The sequence below is a fragment of the Orbicella faveolata genome, unplaced genomic scaffold, assembly GCF_042242905.1.
Source record: "Orbicella faveolata isolate gen_17 unplaced genomic scaffold, um_ofav_v1 contig_34, whole genome shotgun sequence".
NCBI classification, from domain to species: Eukaryota; Metazoa; Cnidaria; class Anthozoa; order Scleractinia; family Merulinidae; genus Orbicella; species Orbicella faveolata.
The window spans coordinates 19,060,278-19,085,057 of NW_028301563.1; the positions used below are offsets into that span (position 1 = coordinate 19,060,278).

General features: G+C 38.0%; 1 protein-coding gene and 1 pseudogene across 1 annotated transcript; both read left to right on the top strand.

Moving 5' to 3' along the window:
- The first annotated feature begins 719 nt into the window (after nt 1-719).
- Nucleotides 720-22,749, top strand: LOC149105149 (uncharacterized). Its single transcript, XM_089272328.1, has 3 exons — nt 720-1,227; nt 22,335-22,380; nt 22,481-22,749. The coding sequence occupies exons 1-3, from the start codon at nt 907-909 to the stop codon at nt 22,747-22,749; spliced, it is 636 nt and encodes a 211-aa protein (XP_089128454.1). The 5' UTR covers nt 720-906.
- LOC149105150 (uncharacterized) lies at nt 14,841-18,267 on the top strand (annotated as a pseudogene).
- Nucleotides 22,750-24,780: the final 2,031 nt, after the last annotated feature.

A 24,780-nucleotide genomic window follows, 5' to 3' on the forward strand; every position in this document is an offset into this window, starting at 1 on the left:
TGGCAATCTACATCAAGGGCAAAACTAACAAGCCGTGTAACTTTGTATGGACTATACCAGAAAACATTTCAACAGGAATTTCAATTAATATTCTGAAAACTTTTTTTTTTTCGTAGTAGAATACACCTCATCCATTCGTCGAAAACAGCTGTCGTCTTTATCCGAAGCTTTTTTTTTTTTACATTTCCAGAACGCAGAAAGCGTTGGTTTAGTAAGAAAATGGCACGTTCTTGCAGCCTTCCGGTAGTCCTAGGGAAAGGAGGAAAGAAAAAAAACCAGTGTTCTAAAAATCTGGTCGCCTAAGGCGGACTTCTATATTAGTATAAAATGTTGGCATTGGTATGTCGCAGCCAGTTATCTTTAGAAAAAAAAAAGGGGATCACGGATATTGAGTTCAAGCAGTCGGATCACGAGATAAAAGGGGTTCCATAATTATATTAATTAGCGCGGATTGACCTGTGATGACATTTCACATAAACACACTTGCACAAAAAAAGACAAAGCTGGAGCAATTTCAAATCTTTTTACGATACAAAATGCTGATTACGAAGAGCTACATTGGACTCCAAACAAATCCAAGTTGCTTTCGCTCAGCTCAACAAAATCTGATTCGTCTCGTTGTTGGTATAAACATAAAAAATAATAATAATAAAAAAAAAAAAATAAAAAATAAATAAAAAAAATAAAAAAAAAAACACCAAAGGAAACTGTAACCGATACTCAAACGAGTCGTGCACAACACGAAAACAAATTAATGGTAACATGAGTGGCATTAAAAGAGGTCAACATTGACTTAACATCCTGTGATCGTCTGAAAACCAAAACCAGCTATATGTTGTATGATAGATAAAAAGAGGTTAGAACAAACATCCATCAGTCGCCCAATCTATTAGCAGATCAACAAACATGGAGAGCAAAGGCAATAAGAGCTCCAGCGCTCTCCTCTTCGGCCTCTCTTTCAATTTAATTCTGACGCTGGGTTCACTTGGTTTCACGTGCTATTACTTGAATCGATTTGATTCGCGTCTAACAGCAGTTGAACAGGATTTGGTGGTTGTAAATCATCCATATCAGCTTGCCAATCGCGTGGTTGTTAAACCACCATCTACTCAATCGCCTCCAAGTGGATCGCGAAGGAAGGAAGCTGTTGCTAAGAGAGCTGTTGACAGACCATCCATGTGCCGCAAATGCAGCAGCCCCTGTTTAAACGCAAATCGCCATCGAAATGTAAGTTTTCACATTACATGTGGTCATAGAAACCATATTGCAAATGTAAATTATCTATTTGTTTAGGGGAGCCTTCTTTAGTTTGTGGAAAAACTGTCTTTCTCACTGTCCTTGCTGAATTGATCAATATACTTTTATCTGGAACTAAAATGAATCCGAAAGGAAATTAATTATATCAGGCGTGCGGGTATTTGACATCAGGTGATTTACTTCAAGATTAGGGCTCCTTGCTGAGCGAAAATTTTACTGAGCTATTATTAATGTAATCATGTATCAGTTTACTTTTCTCGGTGATTTGTTCACATCATCGCGTGCTGCCATGTTGGCAATTGTTGCCAAGGTTAAATCCACTAACAACTGTGATGTCACACTGCTCCCGTTGGCCTCAACAGGATAACTTACATAAACAAATATGATCCAGTTATGTCATATTTATGACTGACTAGGACCAAAGCAACTCAATTGCGTGCTTTAAACAAACGCCGAAAGCATATTTCACGAACGTTTTAATCTGTTGTGGCATCCTACATTTTACAGCTGTTGGTGCTTGTTTTTCGTCCTCCAATATACTGTGCTATTAAATCTTCATTCATATTTGTCATCAGTCTAGACTGGTGTGAGAACATTTTCTTTCAACAAAAGAAATACCATGATCACGTGTTTTACTCCTTCATAAGGGATTGCTGAGCGAATATTCTAGTCTGCTGACTAGATTATTCGTTTGTTAGTTTTGTTTCAATTTTGTCGCTACTCAATACATTAACACATATGTTGGTATTCAGGTCCAGCGACAAAACTAATGAGAGTGGTGTAACTTTGAACCTATTCAAATGAGGAAGAAAACGTCAGAACTCGCTTCGCTGTCTACATAAACAAAACAAACAAACAAAACATGTGTTACCGGGGAATGGCGCTAACGCAGCTGTCACATCAAGGATGTTTTTAGCTTCAATCGTCTGATCTTTTAAATTTAATTGACATTTGATTGACTTAAAAAAAAGTTAGATTCTTAAGTTTTACATTTTTCACTTTACGAATGTGATCATTTATGCCCGGGGGTACTTCCTTATATGGGCTATATAGGTATGTGCGGTTCCAAAGGGTAAGGTTTTTCAGCCGTTTTCGTCATACTAGAAGACGGCATGCATTTAGTTAAGTTGCGTCGACATACCAGGCAACCCTGAAAAGTGTAGTTATATTTAGGTAGTTTACGCTTGTTTTCTGAGGTTTTTTACTCTCGCGTTATTCTTCGGTAACGGTTTATTCCCTCGGCCGTAATTAGCAGTGTCTAGGAATTCATTTAAAGACAGGTCGTTAACTTGACAAAGAAGGAGTTGATAATCCCAGGCAACACGGCTTGACTTGCGTGCTGAAAGCCTTAGCCACAGAAAACTTTGCAGTTCTCTTTTTCTGTAATTAAATTAAACCGAATGAGTCCTCTTAACTCATGCACTCTCCAAAGTTTCGATTATCAGGGCCTGTTTGTGTGCTTAAATGTCGAACAAGGCAAATTTCAATCTGTATTGATCATAGCTCTTTCAAACTTGCATTTTTTTTTTCTTTTACATTCTTTTTCCAATGGACTTACGAAATCAATTTTGAATCTTGGATCACTTGATCGTTTTTGGATGGGCTGCCCATAAGATAACATTACGCAGAATGCTCTCTTTGGTCATAAGAAAAGAATAATAACAAACATAAACCTGTAATGACTACTTTTTCCCTTTCTTTCGTTTCTTTTCTTTTCTTTTCTTTTCTTTTTCTTTTTCTTTTTCTTTTTCTTTTTCTTTTTTTCTTTTTTTTTTTTTCTGCGTGTGCGTTGGAGATTTCGTTTGGACGTTAGAATTCACCGTTTGTTTCCCGTTCGCGTTTTCGTTCGGGTTTATGTCCCTGTTAATTACGTTTACCGAACGCGTATGGGTTCACATTTGCGTGTTTGTTTCCGTTGGTATTTGCGTTTACTTAAGGGTTTGCGTTTGCGCGTTTCGGTTTCACATTTGCGTTTAATTTTCATCTGCACGTTAACGTATACAAGTTTGCCTTTGAGTGTTTATGTTTTTGCCGTTGTCGTTGCTTTGACCTTGGCTGAGCAAAAAAGGGTATTCTAGTATTACTGGATACAATTGCGTGACAGTTTTATAACAATTCTGCCTTTAGTTTAACTAGTAGATATCTATCAATACTTGCTTCCCTTTGTGCAACACTAGCAACACTATACAATTTATAATTCACAATTAAATTCTAATAACAGTTCTTTACTGAGAGAATATTCTTATTGTAGCTCGTACAATCGAGTGTCAATCACTGCTCCTGCCTTTCTGTCTTTTAGACATCTTTGTATGGTGGGCAATATTACTTGAAATAAGTGCCAGAGGCACAGTTTACAAACTTGGTTTGATTTCTTGATTTTTTTAACACGTCAGAGAAATAGCAGAATTGACTGTAGTGTTTAACCCTGATAATCTGACCTAAAAGGTAAAAAGACAAGTGTTACATGAAATTCCGATTCTTTTTTTAATGAAAAAATGTTAATATTAATAATAATAACAATAACAATAATAATAATAGTAATAATAATAATAATAATAATAATAATAATGTTTTGACAACATTCCAGACAAAGTATGGTTGCCGTCGCAAGAAAAAGTTTTGTTAACAATTGTAGCTCATTGTAAATTGCTCTGAGTTAAATTCAGGTACGCCTAGTCATAAAAATGTGACCTGAAGCCTCGAATAATACTGGCCGTAAATACGTTAAAACATCGCTGTAAATAAACCCTCGAAAGTAGAAGCAAGTGATACAGGATGAGAAGGGGGTGTAATGAAAGGGGGAAGGGGGGTGGATGGTGGTTACTGGAATCCTCCTGATGTAACTGAGTTCTCGATTACACACAAACAATTTATTTTGTGTAAAGTATATAGCCCTCAAAATGCTTTCAAGCTAACATGTTTGGTCAAATGCGCTAGTCCAACACACATCCAGCAATGAGAAACTTTACAATGCCGCTATCAAATCACTTGGTGAGTAAATAGTGTCAACTTCCGGCGTCAAAGACAGGATCGTCATTGTTTAGTGGACTGAAAACACTTGAAGATCAATGTTCGACACGACTTCGGAATTTAGAACTCACTCGATTGTGCAATGCTATTAAACAAAAAACCAACAACAACAACAACAACAAAACAAACAAATGAAAAAGAAAAAAAAAAGCAAAATCCGGCAAAGCCTATTCAAAAAGACACTTTAAGTTGGGATTGACGAATATGTCAAAATGCGGTTGCTTTAGAAATGACAAATAGGGAGACAATCCGTTTATCAACAGCAACTGACTCAAAGTATCAGCATAGCAAAGTAAATCAAAATTGGGATAAATCTCCAGAGGGAGGGGTGTGGCGTCCACTCCTTTCTTTGAAAGCCTGAGGATAAATGTGCTATTAGGCATATGACTAAGCAGCTAATCGTCTCCGTTCAGGTTAAAGCTGTTTGTATGGTTATCTGATGCTCTCACGCTGTTGTCATTATTACATACCGTAAAGTTCAAACTTCCAGCACTGGTTTTTATCTCTGATTTTTTCTTTTAATTTTTTAAACGCACTTTACTGGAAATAATTACAATATAAAACTTGATATGTAATTTCAGAACTGATGAACTGTCAATTTGTCTATTTTCATTTATCAAATTATGGAAGATAAAATTAGTATCCCGTAGTTCCTCGAAAACTTTCACGACTTCGTGTCATTTTAAATGTCACGTTGCATACTTCGACTTTTGATCTTTCATTGTGTTACGGTATCGCTTGACCGCCAGAAAGATATACTACGAAACTCTTCTACGAACCTAACTTATTTGTTTAACAATACGTAATAGCGGAGCTTCAGCGCGCGAAGCGCGCCAGCGAAGCACCATGGGTAAGTAAAATTGGTAAGCCATCAAGCCGAGAAAATTTGGTTATGACGTCAGCGTACGAGCGAGCGAGCGAACGCCGTCCGTACAGACTCTGGGGGAAGGGGAGGGGCGTCTCGCGGTAGCCCTCACGGGGAAGCTAGGGAATGCCATCTGTTCTGGGCGGGATTTTTCAGAAAAGTCAGGGAAAAAAAAAAACTTATTTCTATTTGTTATGTTAACAAACGATCGGAGGGGTTGGTCTAACGTTTTCAAGATAGGGTTTAACTGAAGCAGAACGTGAAAGAGAACGGCAGAGAGCAAGGATTGACAGCCAAAGAAGTGGCGAAGAAGATCGCGAAAGAGCGGGCCAGGGCTAGAAAGGAGGCGAGATAGTACTGAACAGTGCTGTGAATTAGATCGAGTTAGGGCTAGAGAAAGGATATGAAATAATACCGAACAATGCCGTGAGGCAGAGCGAACGACGGCTATAGAAAAGAGCTGGAATACCCGAAAAACTTACTCAGAAGACTACACAACTTCGCGCGTCGAGATGTGCAGCCGTGCAAGAAGTCACATGATTTCATCAGGTGATCAACAAGAGAAATCAAACGTGTTTCTTGTGTTTAGAGGAAAAAACACAGCGGGAAAAGAGTAGTTGATTCGTTGATCTATCGAAAAGATTAGTTCAGTTCAGTCTTCGCAACTTTTGCTGGAAGTTTCTGCCTATAGGATTCAAACTGAAGTGAACTGCCAAATTGTGGTAAGCGACTTTTCACATAGAAACTTTCGCGTTTTCCATAAAAATTATGTAGTTGCTTCGACAAGATAAGCTTAGAAGTTAAGCTTATATCTTCAATAGGAGTTTTAAAGTCTCCCTGATTATCTGATTTGGAACCATACTGGGAGAAATTTGATAAATTTCAAACAATAAGACTAGAGTCGTTGTTGAATATAAAGTTGCATACTGTAAACAAACAAGCTTAGTTTTCTGTTGTTTTTCGTCGTATACCGATAACCTCACGTCTAAAAGTAATAGAACTGTATTTGTAAATACTGCCAGCCGAGTTTTGAAGTTTTCTTTGTGTTAGTAAGGACAGCCGCTTTGTAGACTGCTATAATTTCTTCTTCTGTTTACCTTGAGAAGGAAAACCATCGATTTGCTACCCTTGACAGCTTTTGACGCTCGTATGTTGTCATGCATACTGCGTTTACAAATTATAGAGACTTCCTCGTTTTGTTTGGTTAATTTATTGGGTTTAGTGAAATATTTGGCTGAATTTCTTTTAAGGTTATTGGTAAAAGCCTGGTAAAGCCACGGCCGAAAAAAGGACTGCAAAGCCGTCGGCGAAAATAATATTCAAATTACGCTTTGGCGCGAATAATTATTAAACTTGAACACCGCAAGTCTTTGAGATTTTGGACGTTTTCCGACTTCTAAATGCATTTGTTGGCTTTAACTGGAATGATAATAAATCTTAAACGAATTTTCTGTAACATTTCTGGTATCCTTCGTTTGATTCAGGTGTAGTGATACCCATATTGTGTTTATGTAGTTTTCCTCGGTTTTGTTATTGTTGTTGAAATGTCGAGTGGATGATTAGTATTACACTAGGCTTGCTGGTGCAGCAAGTATGGAATATAATTTTCCGAAATAGTAAATCCATACACTCTTCTGAAACGTGGTAAATTGCTAACAGCACCTCCATATTCCCCTTTTGCCCATGAACATGAACTATTTTTTCTACATCAATCAGTGACCCTGCATGCAGAGAAAGCTCTACACGGAGACGATTCCATTGGTGCCACTGCATTTGGGGATACATGGTCCCTATTTTTCAATTTTTGGGGGGCTTTTCGTGTTCAACTTCGGTGCATGTAAGATACATTTTTTAACCATTTAGCTGTAATTTTACTGATGTCTTAATTAAACATATCTTGGATTTGGTTGACCAAATGCACATATGCATCAAAACCTCCGAGTGTGTTCAATTGTCTACATGTAGTGAAGGCAAAATATGTGTAGATGCTATAACTTACTTATAGCTTACTGATTAATTTTTGACATAATTTAATTACAAAATTATATATTTGATGGGGTCACCCAGTAGTTAACAGTCCCTGTAGTCCACAATCTTCGTGGAGAAAAAAAAAACACATCAATTATTGAAGTTGAATTATAAAATTATTAATGGTAGCCCACATGTAAGTATTCATCCACAAAGTGTTATTTTTACCATTAATGCCAGGGGGAGTTTTTCATTGTGAATGTTGCAATGTTGCAGTGGATCTCATTATATTCCTGTATGCTGTTTTTAATACTGTACAGCTGTCATACCTTTAACCGTATCTTTTTACAGTCACTTTTGGGAAGTGTCTTAAGGCTATGTAGAATTCCAGTATTTTTTAAAAGGTAGACAGTATTAATAGCATATTTTATGAAAAAAAAAATGAACTATTGATGGATGTACAGCATGAAGGCAAATAGCAACGCACGATTATGTTACAAAATACATGTACAAATTCATGCCACCACTGAGTAAATTGTAAACATTGTAATATTTAGATTTAGCCAAGCCTAAAAGTGAAGCTCCTGGGCCAGGTTGCTCAAAACCCGAGTAAGCTAACCCAGGATTTTGATGTGAGTTTTGTAACTTTGAGGTTTTTTTTCTGTTTATAATGTCTGGCCTTCTGTTTTGAGTTCCAATAATCTCAAACTACGTAAAACATAAGCAGTGAAAAACATTAGTATACCTTCTGAACAACCCAGCCCTGATCAAGAAGTTAACCTAGCTTAAGCCCACAATCCAATAGAAAACCAGCACTTTGTCCGCGGTCAACTTTTTAAAAAACAGGTGACCTTGATGAGCTCTTAACCTGAGCCCGTGATATGGTCACATAATACTGGTCAGCAGATACCTTGTTTTGACAGCTGTCAATTGACCATGACATGGATGTCCAATATCATACATGTATGATTAAGAGGCCCTGCACCTAAGAAACGACCGATGATTTCCGGCTAAAAAATAAAATCGGCCGATTTTTATCTCCCAAGTAGAGGTTACCGAATACTATTTAAAAATGAATTTCTTTTGTTTCAGTTTCGCTTTAAACCAAAAATATCGAGCCGCAAAGTTTTTCCGTCTGAAAGCAGCAAAATCAGGCCGAAAATAAGCCCCCGCAAAAAAACTGTTTAGAAATTACTATCGCAACGCAAAATAATGAAAAAACTACACAGTGTTGAAGAAAAAGGCCTTTTAATGCAATATCATTCCATAAACATTAAAAAACTGCCGAAGCGATTAACAAATAAAGTTTCAAATATTGCATAGTAAATTAGATGGAGCGTTGGAGCTGATTTTAAAATAATTATTTCTCAAAAGTTCAACGCTTTTGAAAGCAATCACAGTGATGAATGAGACATTGGAGGGATACAAATCACGTTTCTGGAAAAACATTTTTCGGCCAAAGTATATTGACCTTGTACAAAGCGTTCAAAGTTACCGTTTTTACCGTTATCCTGCTACTTCGGCGAAACACTTCTCTTTTGCCAATACGGCCGTGGATAGCGTGGTAAACGCCACTTTAAACGTTGCTAGGCATTCAGAGACTATCCTGAGTAGAAGGAAGTAGAATTGAAAGAGAAAGGAAGATGAAAAATACGCAGAAAAAGAAAATAACTCGAAATTACCATCTGCTAACGAAAGTTGAATCTGGAAAATGTCGTCGCGTGACAGCAGCCAATGACGTTATATGTCACGTAAAGGTCGCAAGAGCGTGGGAAAACGAGTCTGCAATGTCCTTCGGGCGGTCAGCGGCAAGAGATCCAGCCGTGACCCATAACTCAGATCACGCTGCGGCCAAAACGGTGTGACGGTTGGGGAAGTTTTTCTTTTTGAGTGACCATCATTTGTGAAAAATAACATAACATTGTTCCACTAAACGTTTTCTGGCCGGGAAAAATTGTTTTCCTATTTGTGCATTCGTTTGGATTCCACCGCTATTGATACAAATGACGTCAATGGCTGCTGTCACGCGGCGACATTTTCCAGATTCAACTTTCGTTAGCAGATGGTAATTTCGAGTTATTTTCTTTTTCTGTGGATTTTTCATCTTCCTTTCTCTTTTAATTCTACTTCCTTCTACTTAGGACGGTCTTTGAATGCCTAGCAAGGTTTAAGGTGGCGTTTAACACGCTATCCACGGCCGTATTGGCAAAAGAGAAGTGTTTCGCCGAAGTAGCAGGATAACGGTAAAAACGGTAACTTTGAACGCTTTGTACAAGGTCAATATACTTTGGCCGAAAAATGTTTTTCCAGAAACGTGATTTGTATCCCTCCAATGTCTCATTCATCACTGTGATTGCTTTCAAAAGCGTTGAACTTTTGAGAAATAATTATTTTAAAATCAGCTCCAACGCTCCATCTAATTTACTATGCAATATTTGAAACTTTATTTGTTAAACGCTTCGGCAGCTTTTTGATGTTTATCGAATGATATTGCATTAAAAGGCCTTTTTCTTCAACACTGTGTAGTTTTCTCATTATTTTGCGTTGCGATAGTAATTTCTGAACAGTTTTTTGCGGGGGCTTATTTTCGGCCTGATTTTGCTGCTTTCAGACGGAAAAACTTTGCGGCTCGATATTTTTGGTTTAAAGTGAAACTGAAACAAAAGAAATTCATTTTTAAATAGTATTCGGTAACCTCTACTTGAGAGATAAAAATCGGCCGATTTTATTTTTTAGCCGGAAATCATCGGTCGTTTCTTAGGCGCAGGGCCTCTTAAACTATGGCTGCCATGTTCCACGGCATTGGCTTTGTTGGGCGCACCTGCCATGATCCACACTGCTAGACATGTTGACCATGAAAAAATAGTTCTATGGTTTTCTATTTGTATGCGTGCATGTGGTTCTGTTTCTATAGTTATGGGACTCCGCTTGGTGGCGGCCCCTGGGAGCTCTGCTATAAAGGTGGCTGTGTCATATACTGTTTCACATGAAATGGAAAGAAGCAATAAGTTCATGGTTTAAGGTTACTGTATACCTTGAGAGGTCTTTCGCATCCAAGAGAAGTAATGCTCCCCTTTCACACTGCACTGTAGCTACCTAAACCCCTATATCAAATTAAAGCTTATAGAGCTGGTTATCAAATGAGACCAAGAATTTTGAAATAAAATGAATTATCCAGTAATCCAGGCCCCCTAAGGGGAGTGTCCAAATCACCTTTAGAAAGCTACAGGTCAATGTAATTTTTTTGCTAATTTAATATGTTACTCAGATTCTGGACCCAAAGTGCTTAAACATTACAATATGCCTGCATTTTGCCATATTCAATTTCAGTGAACATAAAAGCTACAGAACAATTTTGAAATAGGATTAAAAAAATATATGAAGTGATTGTACAAAAATCACTCTTGGGAAAAAACAAATTCAAAATAAAATATCCCTTGACATGTTTTTGTTGTTTACCCGTCAAATTAGCTACATCGCTTAGATGCAGGCACATGGTAACCCTAAAGACACGGCATTTACGACAGAGTGATTCTAAACTAAATCCTTATTCTAGATCTAGACTACACAATTATATCATGGTCACTCAAGACTGCATAACCTTCATGATCTAAAGGCAAGGACAAGATCAGATCTACTGACTTTTTCAAAAAGAGGAAGCTTGGGATTGCATAACCCCAGATATGCATGTTTGCCAAGATGACTTGATATCCCAATTTGTTTATATTTTGTTTTTGTTTTTTAAACCAGCACATTCAATGCAGACCGAGGACAACAAAAGAAAAGCCACTAATTGGAATGCAAACAGTTTTAAGACCTAAATGGAAGATCAACATGCCTATAATTATTTGGACCAGGACAATAAACATAAACTGAGAAGAACGTTGAAGCCACTAGATGGAATGCAAACAATTCATACACACTGCAAAAGTGTTACTCTTTTCTTTTCAGTCCAGACGTAAGTGTCACCATGTTCAAGATCATATATTTCATGAAAAGGTTGCAAGGATTATATTTGAAATAATTTTCCTAATAGGCCTATTGCAATAGTGGATGAAATCACCCCAGCAAAGACAGGAAGATCTTCCAGTGTCATTTGTTGATTGCAATTATACAAAGTAAGTAAGAGAGATACCAAGTAAGAGAGACATGCTAATTAAACTTTGACAATCCTACCTGCAAGACAACTCAGAAGACTTGCATGAACTCTTCAGATCACATGAAATACATCAAATGAATGGTTCTTGATCCTTCTCAAACAGTACTCAACAATCAATGACACAAGATGCAACTATGGTACTGACAAACATGATGCCTGTGCTAACCTTTCATGAAAGCATATACATTGTTGATGAAAACTTTAAATAAGCATAAAAGCAAATGAATTTTAATTAATTAAATTAGGAAAAAGTAGACAGAGTTCTAGAGCTGGTATTCTTGGTTTGCACTGTCACACAAAAATTAATTCGAATTGACCATTCAGTGGATAAATTCAAGACATTGTGATATTATAGGAGATAAATAAAGAAGACACCTTTCCAAGTTTTAGCTCTACAGGCTGTGCATCTTCCCAAGCTTCAGATATTTGTTGAAATATTTTGCGCAAATTTACAGAGCCCAGTATGAAACTGCCATGTTGGTGTACCTCCATTGTACACCAATATTGCAGCAGGCAAATGTTGTAAACATCTGGAAGTTACTTTGGATATCTAGGTGGCTGATTAACTGAACTGAACAAGCAAACATCTAAATATTAAGCACTTTTCCTAATACTTTAACTTCTAAAAAGGCTAAAAGCCACGAGATAAGTAAATATTTTTTGACAAATGCTTTCGTAGCTTCATGTTACGCACCACCATAACTCTGAAATTCAAAATGTGCTTGTTTCCAGACAAAGTAAGTTATTAAGGTGAAAAGTTGTTAAAAGATATAAATACACCCCTCTTATGCCTGATGAGGATAAAAACTTTAACTGGTGACTCTTTAGTTTTTGGATTTTAGAAAATGATCATGTCATGTGCAAATGAAGATTATCCTTGAGGTCAGATTGGGTAAGATTTGAGTCCTAGATTGAATGGTTTTTTTAGCATGAACATCTCAATATTGATTTTATTTCAAACAAATTAGAACCTGGAAGTTCACTAAATAGCTTAATTATTTAAGTACCTGTATTACCTGTAAGGCTTATAAGTTAAGGGAAAACAGCAAGTTCAACTCCTTCCACATGTACATGAGGGAGTTGTTGTTTGACTCAAGAAAATAGCTTTTAGCTTCTGAACTTATTAGCTTGCAAAGAAAGTCATGTCTCATAGCACAAAGCCTAGCACTTCCTTGGGAAATTCTTTGAGGAAATTCAAACTACAGCAGTACTGTGAGAGATTAAATTTTTGGGGGCTAGTGAGAATGACTTTTAGACAAGTACATCATAGTTACAGGTTACTGCTCGAAGATAGGCCAAAAAATTGGTTTTCATTTCTCCACACCCTGCTTATACTTTAACTTAGTTATACTTTGCGAGATGGTGCAAACCGTTCCAGCAGAAGTGAAGAGGACTAATTGTATCTTCAAGTTAGATACAAAAATCTCCACCTTTACACAAGGGTACACTTATCTATTAACTTTTGATATTTTTGGGGGAGATATGGTAGAGATTTAGGAACTGAGTAAACAAAGGATATAATGATTAATTATAATGCTGTCTTTCTGCTTAAGGAGGCAATAAGAATGTCACCAAGCTCAGGAGACAGTTTTGTTACATGATCAAAATTTCCATTACATTGAAAATGCATGCTCTTTTGTCAATGATCAAATCTACAGGTGGATATACACAACTTCTCCCACTTCATATGAATGTTCTAAATATAATGGGTGACACCTTAAAATGTCTGAAAAATTAACTACCCTGAAAATTGATGCTTGAAGTACAAACAGCCCTATGCATTTTAAGCTTGCTTGCCAATAGGAGAGGAGGGATGTGAATAAACAACTGAAAATCTTTTATGTTGTACTTTCTGGTTGTGACTCCTGCAAGTCAAAACTACATAAGACAGAAATACCACTAACAGCTTACTTGTTAGGGGTTCAAGCAAAGTTTCCCAATAATGTATTCTTAAAACACAGGAAACACTATTTTTTAAAGAAATACTTATTACAGTCAAACTCACAAAACCGTGAACACCTAAAATATGCCTGGAATGTTTATTGTGTAATAACCAATCACAATTGAGATCTCAAACCACATAAACCACAGAACAAGGATGTATTGCATAGGCCATGGAACTATAAATTCACGTATAGTTTTAGTTTTCGCTTTGTCCCAGGATAAACACTCTGTCTTGACATATTACTGAAAGTCCAAATAATTGCTACCCTTTTGTATCAAGAACCACATCCAGTATTTTAATAGTTTGTGGGATTTTGAAAAACAAGAATCCCCCGAGGCTTACAGTTACTCAAGTGAAGCGATGGTTAATTTGACACAGCTATAAAAAGGGATGAATAGAAATTTAAAATTTTGGTGGTTTCGCTAACCTTGGTATCATCTTTGGTTAAACTAGCAACTCAGTTTGCTCTCCTATAACTGCAAAGGTACCATGCACTTCAATTGTACAATTTTATAACAGTGATTGGCCTTTTTAGGGACAACACATTATAGTACATTGGCCAAAATACAAATAGTCCAAAAACGAAGAACAGTCTGGAAAGTAAATTTAACAAAGCCTGCAATGATTACAGAATGATTAAGCCTTATTATTGTTTTAGTCAAGCAACACATACTTAGTATAAGCTTTTGCTGACAAGGATAGTACAAATCTGGAATGATATTCCCACAACTCTGGTTACCGTTGTACTATCTAGTGAAACCACAACCTGCATGCCTCTTGTACGATTTGTTTGTCAAATAGAACCAATAAATTGTATCCATTTTAGCATACTGCAAACAGAATATAAATGGACATAAATAAATAAACAAATTAATTATTCAAAATTATTCAATTAAATTACTGTAACTAACATAATAGCCTCCTAATTTGTTATAAACTACAACTAGATTCTAACCTGGGACCTACAGAAATTTGATTACCTATGATATTTTGAACTTTAACACCCAACATTTAAGTACATTGTATATGGGAGTAGACTCTTTTTCCTTTATGTTCTAAAGTTACTAATTTATGCACTGCATCATTTACTCTGTACTGATGATACTGCTTACAAAATTCCAACAGTTTAGCTGTTCTATATATGGGCATTTCCACAGTTACGGACGTTACATTCAGAGTCATTTTTGAAACTTTAATCTAGCACAGGCAAAGGATAGGAAGAGATTGTCCAATGTTACATTGCTGATCATGTTTGTGCCTGCTGATGCATTAATTGAGTTATAAAAGTTTTCCACTTGACTGGCCTATATTTTAAAATAGAGCAAAAAACACACCGTTACGGACGTTACATAAAAAACAACCACATGAGCCAGAGCACTGGTATTAATGGAAAATTCCTGTGAAGTGTCAGGGCTTATTGCATGAACTGCTCCAAATATTTGAAGTATAGTAGTTGTGTGAACCAAAAAGCTTAATTTAATTTAAACTGGCTTTCGCAATTATATAATGCTATGTGAACTTTAACGTTACGGATGTTACAGCCAATGTTACGGACGTTACACTGTGTGAATTATTATAAAATGCACACAATAAATCAGCATTTTTGTATTGTTGGCCACAGTTTTTTGGACATATAAGTTTAAAAAGGCTTGTATTTAACATTTTATAAATCAAACTGGTTGGTACTTTATGTTAAAGGCGTGAAATGTCCCAACACAGTATGAAGGACACTACATTCATTTTACATAATGTACTCAGCTTTGAGCATGCTCTTTGCAAACTATCTGAGCCCACAGACATATACTGGACTCCAGTGAATATAATTAATTCCTTCTCTAAAACACTGCTTTCTTTGAGAATTCACATATCCAAAAATGCATTTAACTGTGGCAGAAAGAGTCTGAAATCACAGAAAAAAATCAAAGAAAATGTAGAAAAGCATGCAGCACATAAAGAGAAAGACTGACTTAGGAAAAGGGAAAGTAGAAAGAAAGCTGTTGATCCAAGAAAAGCTGAACTTGAAAGAAAGAAGTGTAGGGAAAGAGTGCGATTGCACAGGCTTAAGAAAAAGTTGTCTGCCTCACATGTACAAGATCCTGGTGACACTCCTGTAAGCTATGCTTACAAAACTCCACAAGCACTGGGTAAAGCAGTACACAAAGTTTCACCATTACTACCAAATAGCCCAAGGAAACAAAAAGCTGTAATCGAAAAGATTGCAAAGTCACATGGACTTCCACTTTCAAGTGAACACCAGAAATCCACTGGCAACAAGTGCATTGCCAAGTCCACAGTAGACTGTGTTCAAGAATTTTACTACCGAGATTCCATTTCTCGACAAGCACCAGGGCGTAAAGACTATGTTATCATGAAAGAGAATGGGAAGAAGTTGAAACTACAAAAGAGGCACTTGATGTGGTCACTGAAAGAGACTTTTGGACTGTTTCAGAAAGAGAACCCTCAGGTAAAGATTGGCTTCAGCAAATTCTGCTCTCTTAGACCAAAGAATGTTCTGCTGCAAGCATTCATGCCACGGCAGGTTTGTCTCTGCCAGTATCATGACAACGTGAAGTTGCTCTGCGAATGCCTCACAAAAGAAATCGAAAGTTTTCCTTCCTACTCTGCAGCATTTGTTGATAACTTTGTCTGCGATAGCAATAAAGAAGAATGCATGATGAGCAAATGTGGTTCATGTCCAGCCTGGCTTGATGCAGTCAAGGAAGATGCTGCTCTGGATGAAATTGTTCAGTGGCAACAATGGGAGAGAGTTTCTCATCAAGTTCAGTCCAAACAAGGCAAACCCAAACTGGTGAAGAAGATGGAGAAAGTCACCAAAGAGGGAACTGTTGAAGAAGCCTTGCATTCTCTTCAAAGTAAAATGCCTTCATTCTTGGAGCATGTTTTTGTAAAGAGGAAACAAGCAGAATTTTTTGAAAAACGCACAGCTCAAATGCAACCAGATGAAGCTGTTGTCCAAGTTGATTTTGCTGAAAATTATACCTGTCAGCATCAAGACGAAGTTCAAGCAGCGCATTGGAGTCAGCAACAGGTTACACTCTTTACTGTTGCAATTTGGACTAAAGATTCAGATGACAACACAAAGTGCAGTTCACATGTTATAGTCAGTGATGACCTCGACCATGACAAGAAATCAGTTACTGTTTTTATGGATATTGTGGTAAACAATTTTGTCAAGAAAAATTTTCCACAGGTTAAAGTTGTCGACATCTTTTCTGATGGGCCCACCTCCCAATTTAAAAACAGGTACATGGCTGGCTTCTACCATACTCTTCAGAGAAAGGGACTAAAAATAAAGTGGCACTTTTTTGCCACTTCCCATGGCAAAGGAGTGGTTGATGGCTTGGGAGGAACAGTAAAAAGGATGGTGTGGACTGCAGTGTCCACGAGGAAAGTGGCAAATGTGCAGGACGCAAAATCCTTTGCAAACGTTGCAGCACAATTCTGCAAATCAATCAACATTCAACTATGTCTTAAGAAGGATATTGATGAATTAGGCAGTGGTCTTGTACTGGACAAATGCTTTCAAAAAGCCACAGCTATCCCAGGAATTAGCAAGGTCCACTGCATAGCACCAGCAGAGAATGGTCAAGTACATTGTCTCCTTTATTCAAGTCAGCTATCTGTTCTTCATGAGATTGAACGATCAAATGATGCTGAAGAAACCTGTAGTGACTCAGTCAATGAAATAACCAGATCTGAAGTCAGTGACGGTTCCTGTAACAAAAGTGGGGACAGTGAGGATGAAGAGAGTAGTGGCGATGGAGGTAGTGATGGTGATGTTGCTGATGATGAAGATGACATGCCATTGTGCACATATGCTACATTACCAGCTGACACACCTATGACTGATGAAGAGGAAATTATTATTCAGATACAGCAAGGCTTGCCTGACCACATCAGGGCAATTCTTAATGACCACTGCACTGAATTCCAAATTCCTCCATTCAGCAGTCTAATGGCAGGGCTAATTATTAGTGAAGCCATTGACTTTAAGGGTGATCCCTTAATTGACATAAGGGACTTGAAAGAGCTTGAAGGAAAAGCTGTAGAAGATGAATCAAAGTGGGTTACAAATTTTATTGTTGATGCATATCTACAGCTAGTCAAGGCTGAAAGTGCTCAAAAGGGTGTTAAAGTGGAAATTTTTCGATGGGAAGAATTTGAAAAGCTGGTGCAAAGGCAGACCCTGAAAGATCCTCTGACAGACAAAGATGACCTTTTCAAACAAGATGCAGTTTTCTTTCCCTGCAATGATACTGAGGGTAAACATTGATTCCTTAGAGTGATGTTTCCTCAGGAAATGTGTATCAGAGTGCTCGACAGCTTGCCAGGTCAGTTTGTTAAGCCAACTGTCTTAAAGCGAGTGGAAATGATGGTGTCACTTCTTTTGAAAGCTGACCGGTCGACTGATGTCAGCCAGTGGTCTTTCTATTCAAACAAGCCTGGTGAGATTCCAGAACAGAATAATACCTATGACTGTGGAATTTTCAGTTGCCTATATGCAAGATGTGTGGCTACAAGATCTGTGATGATCCCTAAAACTGAGGTTCTGGCATACAGGCAACTGATGATCCAAGAGTTGCACCGGAAAAGCCTTTGCCCAATTCCACCACCAACTATTCAACCAGGGGAATACTATGCAGTTGATTACGTCAAAACCTATTATTTTGGGAGAGTAATGAAGAAAAGTGGCAGTTTTGTAGAATTCAAGTTCCTGCACAGAAATAGTGCCAGTACTTTCCATTGGCCTAGACGAGATGACGTGGACACAGTCCACTTTTCAAACATTTTTTCTGATCCAGTAACTGTTCCCCAATTTATCAGTGGACCTTTTGAAATTCCGGAGCTGCCTGCCGTGGAAAAACTTTTCAAAGTTATAAGGAAACACAAGAAAGTTTGAAAAACTATCAAGAGAAATAACTGTTTAACCAGAATACTAATTCCATTGATGTTAGGTGCAACAAGTTAATGTTTAAAAAGACAAATTGTCTTTGAGTGTAATGTTTAGGTTCTGGAGACTTTCAAATGTAAGCTTCAAGAATTGTAACGTCCGTAACGTAACGTCCGTAACAAAGTTTTGTTACCATTATTTGGAAAATGTTGCAGTTTTTCAGGGACTGCTTTTTACCAAAGTGTTTCTAAAGAATATTTAGCTTTGTGGCAGAAATATCTTTGAAATCTTTTAAATAGTTATTTTAAGAATGGAAAAAGATTGTGTAAACGTTACGGACGTTACGTAACGTCCGTAACAAAATTTACTTTGTTAATAACTATTTTTTAAAAAAAGTTCAGGGTGAAATTTATATTTTTTATGTATTAACTCCTTTGAGGTATTTCTTCTGATATAACTGTTTGTAGACACAAATCATTTCCAAGTTTCATATAGCAAGTTAAAAATTTGTCTCTCACCTATTGTTTATTATTAAAAAATAAACACTTACTTTGGAGACCCCCCCTGAATGTGTTGCTATCACAAGCAAACTGAAACTTATTTTTCTATGTACTATAACTTGTCAACAACATAGTACAGGGTATGATTTTAAGTCCAACCACTTTTTAAAAATCTGGATTTTTCACATTCTCACATGGAATTGCCCATATTTAAATGATTCTGTGGTTATTTTATGAAAGGACCTGTACGGTCGAATATTCCTTGATGGCCTATGTAATTTAGTAATGTACAAAGATGTTCCGATTTCACTTCCACTTTGCTGGCAATCAAATTGAAATCGTCAGTGTAAAACGCAGACTGTGGACTGCAAACCGGGGTAAAATGCAGACTGAGAGTAAAATGCAGACTGCAGACTACAGACTTCATAAGTACATATCGTTTTACAATAATAGTATCAGGCGCTGGTCTTAAACATGATTATTCAGGCTAATTGCAGTGAAAGACTGTACTCCGGTCAGCTGAGTCGCGCTCCGGTTAGACTGAATATCACTCCAGTTGGCCTGGATATCACTTAGGTTAGCCTCCAGTTGGCCTGTTTTCGCTTAGGACTCAATGGTCAGTCTACATTTTAGTCTGTAGTTTGCAGTCCCCAGTCTGCGTTTTACACTGACCAATATTGTAATCAACGCTAAAGCCTACCACTATCAACAATGAAAAATATCAGATGACTAACCTCTTAATCTTTTCAAGAAAGTACCTATTCTTGTGTCAACATTTCATTGCGTTCAACTTCGAATTTTTCTGTTGCGGATCTTGTTAGACCTTTCGTGAACACGTTGCTTATCATCTGACATGTTTATAACTGGGCGTTAATTTTTCCGATACCTAATAAAGAGGAAAAATCACTTGAAACCTAAAAACTCTGATCAAAATGGTTAAATCCGACGTGTTTTGCAGGGTTATATTTGCCACGAGCGGCGAATTAATGTCTTGTTCCCAGTGTTCCTCGGCCCCTCTCGAAAGGGGAAAATCCGCTGAGTGCAGGCGCAGGGCTACGTGAAGCGCGACCAACACAGCGGTCAAACGTCTGCGCATGTGCGAGCTATGGGGCAACTAAAGGCGGCCAAAATATTTTCATAACCCTGTTCTTTTCGTGGGTCATCGGCATTCTATAAATGACATTGTCCTCGTTATTTATGTATTTGTTTGTGTTTTAGCTTGTACAACGAGAGCTAAGAGAAATAAGAGTTAAAACTTGTTCTACCTTCTGCTTGTTGCAGGTCTTTCCTTTCCGCGGTTTGTATTTTCCGTGCTTCTCGAATTTTTTGTCCGCCTCGACTTTGCATTTAGTACACCAGTTTGTCCAAGGTTTGTAGTTTAGAAAAGATTTTCCCACCTGGTCAAAGACCTGGTACAGGCGGTTTGGGATCGGTATTTTGGCCAGCTATACCCCCATGACGATGGACATGAACATCGTTTGTAGTTCGATTCATCTCGTTCCTGTGCTCCAGACAAATCCAGGATGCGGACGGAATCCTCCCAGTCCTTGCCAAGAATTTTTCAGCTCGTCTGAGCGAAGCCGAATCAGTGCAATTGTTTTTTTCTTCTCCAGTTTTTTCTCTTTTTACACACCGCTTGTCGTCCGTTTCCGGCGTCACGCATCGTGTGATTAATAAAAACAAACAAATGTATACTACGCCGTCGGCTCGTAGCATGACACTGGTTTTCAAGACTTATAAACTTTTTTGGTAAAGCTTAAAACAAAATGGTAAATCAACAGAATACCGGTAACTTAATTAACTTTGTGCCTGAAAAGTCTTAAGTTTTCCTTTTACCTACTTTCTTTTCCTTTTACAGATTTCTATGAACTTTTCATTTTTTTTTTCGTAAATTTTGCGTGACACCGGTTGTTTTCCATGTTTTCCTTTAAATTTTTGCGCGGGAAATTGGCGCGCGGCTGCCAAAAATGCACCCATTTGCGCATGCCCGACGTTTGACCGCTGTGTTAGGGCGACCCAACATGGGACGATTTGTGCAACGAACGTTCGAAGAGATCTAGATAGAAAAAAGTCGTGGGGGAGGGGGAAGGGGTGGCCTCTTAAGTTCCCCTGAAATCTGCCCATGAATTAAGGCTCAATTTTCGTTTTTATTATCACATCACCTAGACTGCGAACAGTCTCTCTCTTCCTCGAAAATCCATGGGGAAGAACGCAAAACAAGTAAGCGCGCGAGCGTGACTCATGACTGTGAGCGTGACGTGCGAGCAACGATGCCGCGAGTCGCCAGTAGCGCGGACATCGGAAGACGGCTGCTAGCGGCTTGCGGCATTGCCATTTGTCGCTCGCACGTCACGCTCACAGTCACGCTCGCACGCTTACTTGTTTTGCGTTCTTTCCCACGGTTTTCGGTATAGCATGCGTGGGGCCGCACACACGAGGAATGTGTTCAATACAGAAAAACCCTTTCTCTGTTCTTCTCACACGTTGATTTATTTGGTGCATACAATTCAGCCCAATAGCCCTTTAAGTTTAATGCTTAGCTTTTTTTATTTGCATTGCAATGTAATCCAACGCGGATGCCATGCAAGTTGGATTATAAACAATTTATTGGCTGAGGTTTTTGTGATGTTCGGAATAATCAAGGGGGAGGTAAGTGAAGCTGATAACACTAACCGAACCCTTGATTATTTCGGATATCACAAAAACCGAATCTAATAATTGTTTTCTTATACATTGATTTAAAGAAAATAACGACAAACGCATTATCACACCGAACACAGGTTATTTTCGACAAGCCATGCTCTTACTTCGCTGTCCGTGAACTTGACGTTACTCTTGAAAATCATGCATGGCGCGCGCAACCTACAGATTATTTACTAGTCTGCTAGCAGATTAGTGGAAAATCTGTAGGTTGCGCTGTTTCCCAGAATTAACTGTAGTTTTTTTTTTTAGCCAATGAGAAGACAGATGGTGACAACAATGTACAATGATTTTAACCATTAACAACATCCAATTAAATAACTGAGGAGCTCCGCTTTTAGGTCTGGCTAAATCTATATATTATAATCTTAGCTACAAAGGAGCGAATTCTGAACAATACAATCTACTACCAAACTAAGTTAAGCCTACTGCTAAACTTTAGTCACCACTGACACGAACTCACAACAAATCTCGCTGTCTCCAAAGAAATCTCCTTACGGTCCACTTGACCTTGAACACAGTTCCTCAATAGCTTTTACAATAACGATAGCACTCTATAGCTTTTCCACTCGGTCTCTGCCGAGAACAACAACGGGACTATAGCTTCTCAACTTGGTCTCTGCCGAGAACTACTAACGGGTTCTATATTACCTACCTGACTCTTTATGTACATTTGACTAATATTCTAGAACATTCTTGGATCTTCTATTTATGAAACATTACATTATAATTACATCATGCGTAGAATGTTCTAAAATGTTCCATAGCGTGACAGTAAAAGGTTCTGGCACAAACATTGCGTGACTTGACATTCTACAAGTTTCCAGAGACTTAAATGTTCACGTCTGCTCTTCATAACGATTACTGTAAAACCAGCAATTTTCAATGACTACTAGTTCTGATAACTGCTTATGTCGTTGGTTGTAAAGGGTTGTGAATATGAAAAAGGGGAGCTAGTTTTGAGCTTTTTGAAAACAATTTATCTTCTTAATCAACAGAATTTGACAGAGGAAACAAGTCATGAAAGGATAGTTTGTGTGGAAGGTAAGAGTTATGCGTTAGGTAAATCTTCCAATACACGAGCCTTTTCCAGTTCCCGTCTGTAAGATGACCGAGCTTGTGTTCATTTTATCATGTTGTGTAGGGCCTCCAGGGTCACCAGGACCTCCCGGTTCACCTGGACCTACTGGTCCCCAGGGTCCACCCGGGCCAAGAGGTAAAAGAGGAAGAAAGAGAACCGCGGGTCCCCCTGGACTCCAGGGTAAACGAGGTAGTAGAGGATTACCAGGACCCACCGGACCTGCAGGCCCGTCTGGTAAATCTTCACAACGCGAAGCAAGTTCTAGTAATGGACATCAGTTAGGTAAAGTTATTAGGCCTGAAGAGGAAACTGTAGTGCAGTGTGATGATTGACGACTGTGTAGAAATGGATGTCATTTGGTATGTCTTACATTTTAGTGTGGGCCAGCTGTCCGAGTTTGAACCATAAGGGACGTGATAGTTCATCTCCATCCACTGCTACTTATGTTTGTTAAATCATCATCAGGGGATTAATTGCACGTGAGATTAGACCGGATTCCATTGCTCAAAAGAGATGGATACAATTTTAATTTAATATGGGATAAATTGATCCGCTTCTGAACGGGTGCAGTATTATTACTCATAAAACTGAAAATCAATTCTAATCACATGTTATGAATAGTGAGGTCGATGAGGTCGTGGAAGGGTAGTCTACTCTAATCAATCCGGATACGTTATAACTCGATACAGTTGGAAAATACATTAATTTCTTTTAGATCAGACAAGAAGACCAAATTAAAATACAAGTATACTTGGAAAATAATTTGAGAGAGCAATAACAGAACACAAAATGTTTTTTTGTTCTTGTAACATGTGAAGTAACCAGTACTTTTCAAAGGAGCAATAGGATAGAAAGTGTCTCGGCGCAGCTGTTTGGAAATCGTGTTTTAAAGAACCTGTCTTGCTAACTGATTAATAAAAATTCCTGTTCGATGAGGCGTGACAAAGGATAACGGGGCCTTGCCGTTTTTAATGGTGGGATCGGGGGGATCTAGAGGAGCTAAAAAAGGTAGAGGAGTAGCAAAGTAAAGATTGGCCTAGCCCACAGTACTCGAAATAAAATGAGAAGAGAGCAGCGGGGTGTAATTGGACACACTGTCGTTTGTTTCTTTGAATACACAACACACCTGTGTTATCTGTATAGCTCTTGGCGCTTAGGTTAAAGATACTCAGCTTGAAAAAGAGTTAATCAACAATGAAAACGAATTTAAATTTCAAAACGTTTGGCCAGCGAAGAAAATGTATTGTGCAATTTATTTCAGGTATTTTATTAGTGTAAATAGTGAGGCGTACAGATAGGTGCATAATAACTCGTTGATGACGCTAAAGCATGAATCGTTTTTGGTTAACGTTGGTGTTTGAATACAGGATTTAGCTAGTTGACGTTCAAGTAAATTACACCTCAAACGTGACAGAGTTAAAGAGTCACCTGCTTTAACATGTTTACAGAATCACCACAGTTTGTTACAAAGCCTTCTCCTTCCATGACGGTAAATGAGAAACAAAACGTGACTATACCCTGCAAAGTAGTTGGGTTCCCACCGCCGGTAATCACGTGGTATAAAGATGGCCAAGTGATAGGAGAAGAAAGGAAACACTTTCAGAACAGACATTTGGAAATAATAAACATATTGTATGAAGATCACGGCATCTACATTTGTACAGCGGAGAATCTGTTGGGCAGAGTTCAGTTATCAGTCAACTTAATTGTTAACGGTAAGTAAAGCATTGATTTGGCTATCCCTTCCCTGAGGTAAAATGGACAAGATCACTCAAACCACTTCCAATTGACAGAAATATCATTGATGGTAACACACTTACGATAAAAGGCACAACAGAGGATGATGGCGGTGCTTACGTTTGCCATGGAGCTAATGAACTGAGGAGTGTGATGGCAGTGATTTGGACTGTTGTAAAGGATGTTGGTAAGCCTTGAATCAAAATGTTATTGTTTGAACAGCAAAGAGCGGGTGCAGTGATGAACGTGTTTTTGTTTTTTTTAAGTAAATCCTTCTATTGTGTCAAGTCCTCCCAGTAAAATTCAAATGCAGAATGTTGGTGATTCAGTCAAATTAAATTGTTGTGCTCGTGGCTTGCTGCTGCCTAAAGTCAAATGGTTCAAGGATGGAAGTATAATTTCTACTGCGGCGCATCAGGAGAATGATTTTATAAAAAGTGAGGTTGTGATTCATCGCTTCAAGCCGAGTGACGCTGGGATCTATTCGTGTCTATTTGAGAATGACAAGAATGGGACAGCGGAAGCCAACACATCTCTAAGTATGCGTACAGTTGATTTATTTTTTTTTCTGTTTCTCTTAATGGAAAACAAGTTCATTTTCTGTAAGGTCTGTAAAGAGCAGTCAT